This window comes from Sesamum indicum, linkage group LG7 (genome assembly GCF_000512975.1).
Source record: "Sesamum indicum cultivar Zhongzhi No. 13 linkage group LG7, S_indicum_v1.0, whole genome shotgun sequence".
NCBI classification, from domain to species: Eukaryota; Viridiplantae; Streptophyta; class Magnoliopsida; order Lamiales; family Pedaliaceae; genus Sesamum; species Sesamum indicum.
Window position 1 is genome coordinate 7,910,349 of NC_026151.1, and position 3,527 is coordinate 7,913,875.

Below are 3,527 nucleotides of genomic sequence, written 5' to 3' on the forward strand. Positions count from 1 at the left end.
CACGGTAATGGTATATTGATTCGGTACGTACGGATGGATCAATTCAATTCGACAATATTCTTGTTTTTTAATTGTAGCTAAATCAAAGCTAGGAGCGGGGTTTCTATGGACTCATATGATCCAATGTCATATCCAGTCGACCGGGTCGAACTATCAGCAGTGGAGCTAAGAGTTCCTTGCCCTCATAGCCGGTCGGTTGTACTTTTTCTGCGTGCCTATTTTGGGGGTTAGGCAATTGTACTTTTCATGTCATCATACGGTTCCATTCCTAATAAATTAAGTTGATATAAATGCAGGCCAACATATGATTAATTGAGTTTGTACATTTCCATGTGCCATGTGTGCTCTATTCCACTTAAATGCCGACCGAATTCCACTTTAAAGTTATTGAGAAAAATTGTAATTTGAGTTCTGTAATTATTGGGAGTGATATATTAGTTATAAGAAATTAAGATATTAAGAAAACATGGCTGGAATTTGGCTCACGGAGGAACACATGCATAGTTCTTATGATCGGTAGATGGGAATAATTATGTGGCGGTTGAGTGTGAGTATGTTCTCTACAAGAAAATAGTTTAATAGCTATAAAAAATTTAATACTAAAATTAGTATCGAGCTAATTAGCAAGTAAATATTTTGTTGCTAATTTACACTATTTAATATATATTGTAAAGAATCCGTTGCTTAATTCGTTAGCAAGTAAATTTTCATTGCTACATATTACCAAGTGAATTCTTGTATTAAATTATGTGATTTAGCAACGAAAATTTTAGTTACTAATTACATCAACGCTAATTTTTTTCGCTACTATCAAGCTATTTTATTGCAGTGGTTATTTATTTGTTTTAGGCTTGCATAGGCTAAATGAGATACACCGCCACTAACTTTGAAGGCCTAGGTTCGATCGGAAGCCAAGAGGAGATTCAGATTCCGAGACAAATATTTAGAGGGAAGGACAAACAATATAGGGGATAAAGGATCCCCTTGCCACAACCCGCGAGTTGATTTAAAAAAACCACTCAACGTTCCATTAATGATCACAGAAAACTAGCAATTTTAAACACAATTTCGAACAAGTCCCACCCAACGATGTGCAAGTGACAGTTTCGAATTGTCATTGGAGCAAGAAAGCCTTTTTTTTCTTTTATTTCACAAATTCGTCAAAACTAACAAATAGATAATGGAAGAAATCAAAATTGATAGAATTTATAAACTTAAGAATCTAATACTGATGAGGAGGAAAAGGCCATGTGATCATTAAATGAATAAGACAAAAACTGTTACTTTTTTAAAGTTACGAGATAAAAAATGAAAATTTCATAATCAATAAAACCAAAAGTGTAAAGACTCTAATGAGCACCTGGTACTTTCCGTCAAAATATTTTCATACAAAATTGCTTTTTAAAAGTTAGACGACAAAAAATAATAATCTCATAATTAATAGGACAAAAAATAAAAAAAAATTCTAAGTGAGCATGAAAAATATTATTTTCCTCTTGATAGTGTATTCACGCATGCAAGATGTGCTCCTATATATATAAGCTTCGAATCAACTAATACTCGCCCAAGTCTGCTCCAATTTTCTCTTATAAAATGGCTGCATCAACGGTTCTTGAGAAGAAAAATCTTTCAATCCGTTCCGTCGACGATTACAGCAAGTACAAGGCCACATGGGCTCAACGTGCCTGGTTCGCAAGTGGCTTCACCACCATGCTCATCTCCCTAGCCAAATCCATGCTAATACTCGCGGCCGGAGCGCCCACCGGTCCACGGACATGGCTCCACCTAACTATGGCGGCGCTACTCGGCTACCTTCTGGCGGACCTCATTTCCGGAATCTACCACTGGGCCATCGACAACTACGGCAGTACAGAAACTCCCATTTTCGGGTCCCAAATCCAGTGGTTCCGAGCCCACCACCAGTACCCGTCGGAGCTCACCAAGTTCGAAACCGCTAGAATCGTTACAACTATCGCTGGGGTCATAACCGTCGCCATTCTGCCTGTAAACCTATTTTCGAGCGACCCGATTCCTCTGGTTCGTCGGTATACTCACCCTTTGTGGTCTCTTTAGCCTCAAGTTCCATGCGTGGTCGCATATTCCAAGGAGGAAGCTTCCGCCGGTTGTGGCAGCGCTTCAGGATGCCGGGGTCCTTTTGCGGTGGTCTCATCACAGGGCACACCACGGGCCGCCGTTTAACAGCAACTACTGCGTGGTGAGTGGAATTTGTGACCGGGTTTTGGACGGGTGCAAGGTTTTGTTGGGCTTGGAGGTGGCGCTATTCCGTGTAACGGGAGTGAAGCCGCGGTCATGGTCTGACCCAAATTCTGAGTGGAAGCCGATGATGATTCAGGATGAAAACACACTTCTTAATTAACCTACCATATATATAATTAAATAAAGGTCTAAATGTACGTTTATTGATGAAATGTAACAAGAAGTATTAATTTATAATAAAAGAGTAATTAATTTAATACCTAATTTCTATATATATATATAGATTATCTAAAATGCATTTTTATGTATTAGAATAATTAAAAATCAATAATATGATAATATGTGAAAATTTACAAGTAGCTAAGCTACATATTTCTATATAAAAATATTTACCTAATTTCACTGTCTTCATCCTGCATTTATTGCTTACATCTTTGCATGCGTCTGAATATAATTATCTACTCACCGAATTCTTTTACATTTATTTTAAGTAATAATGCAAATCCACTAACTATCAGTAATTCATATTTTCAAGAACAATATTATTAGAATACTTAACATTTTCTACTCTCATCTAATATTATGGAGAATCGACAATAGGGAAAAATAAAGGGTAAATTACAATGAGTTTTCATAAGTTCGATATAGTTACGAATATTCTCTTGTTATTTGAAAAAGTATAAATACTCTTGATAATTGATGAAATTATGTGATCTTTAGATGAAAATTCGAAATTGTCAATCTTTCCCTTGACATATCTTTTCTTTTTTAAAAAACATAGAAGAGTCATTTAAAAAATAAAAAATGTGGATTAAAAAAATTTAAAATTAAATAAAATATCCACTTAGTTCATAGAAAAATTCATAAGATTTTGAAAAATTAGTATAATTATAATTTATAATTCACAAGGACATTTTGATCGGTTCACTATAAAAACTAAATAAAAATCTAAGAAAAGTTAGACAATTAATAAAATTATAAGGGTATTAGTAATTTTTTAAATAATAAAATAATATTTTAATTCGATTAAAATTTTAATCGCTTTAATTTATCAAAAAATAATATTTATTTTGAATTGAGGAATTACATGTTACGTAGGGGTTAATTATTTTTTATTATTAAAAAAATAAATTATATAAATATAATTTAAATAAATTATATAATATAAATATAACAAGTCGCGGATTACATTTGCGACTCGAATAAAAAAAATATTTTTTTTAAAAAAGATTGATCAATTCGTGGATGAAATCCACGACATGGTTACAATTCACAATTTGTAATGTATACAGTTAATTTTTTTTTAATTT

The 3,527-nt window shown here is 33.5% G+C and overlaps 1 protein-coding gene across 1 annotated transcript; it reads left to right on the top strand.

Annotated features, from left to right (window-relative positions):
* On the top strand, positions 1,594-2,377 carry LOC105166649 (fatty acid desaturase 4-like 1, chloroplastic). Its single transcript, XM_011086089.1, has 2 exons — positions 1,594-2,045; positions 2,107-2,377. Exons 1-2 carry the CDS (start codon positions 1,594-1,596, stop codon positions 2,375-2,377), a joined length of 723 nt encoding a protein of 240 aa, XP_011084391.1.

Excerpts from the sequence above, each read along its gene's own strand:
- LOC105166649 (XM_011086089.1), top strand. The coding sequence starts at position 1,594 with ATGGCTGCATCAACGGTTCTTGAGAAGAAAAATCTTTCAATCCGTTCC. Across the intron at positions 2,046-2,106 it reads CCGATTCCTCTGGTTCGTCG|GAGGAAGCTTCCGCCGGTTG; the intron begins GTATACTCACCC and ends GCATATTCCAAG.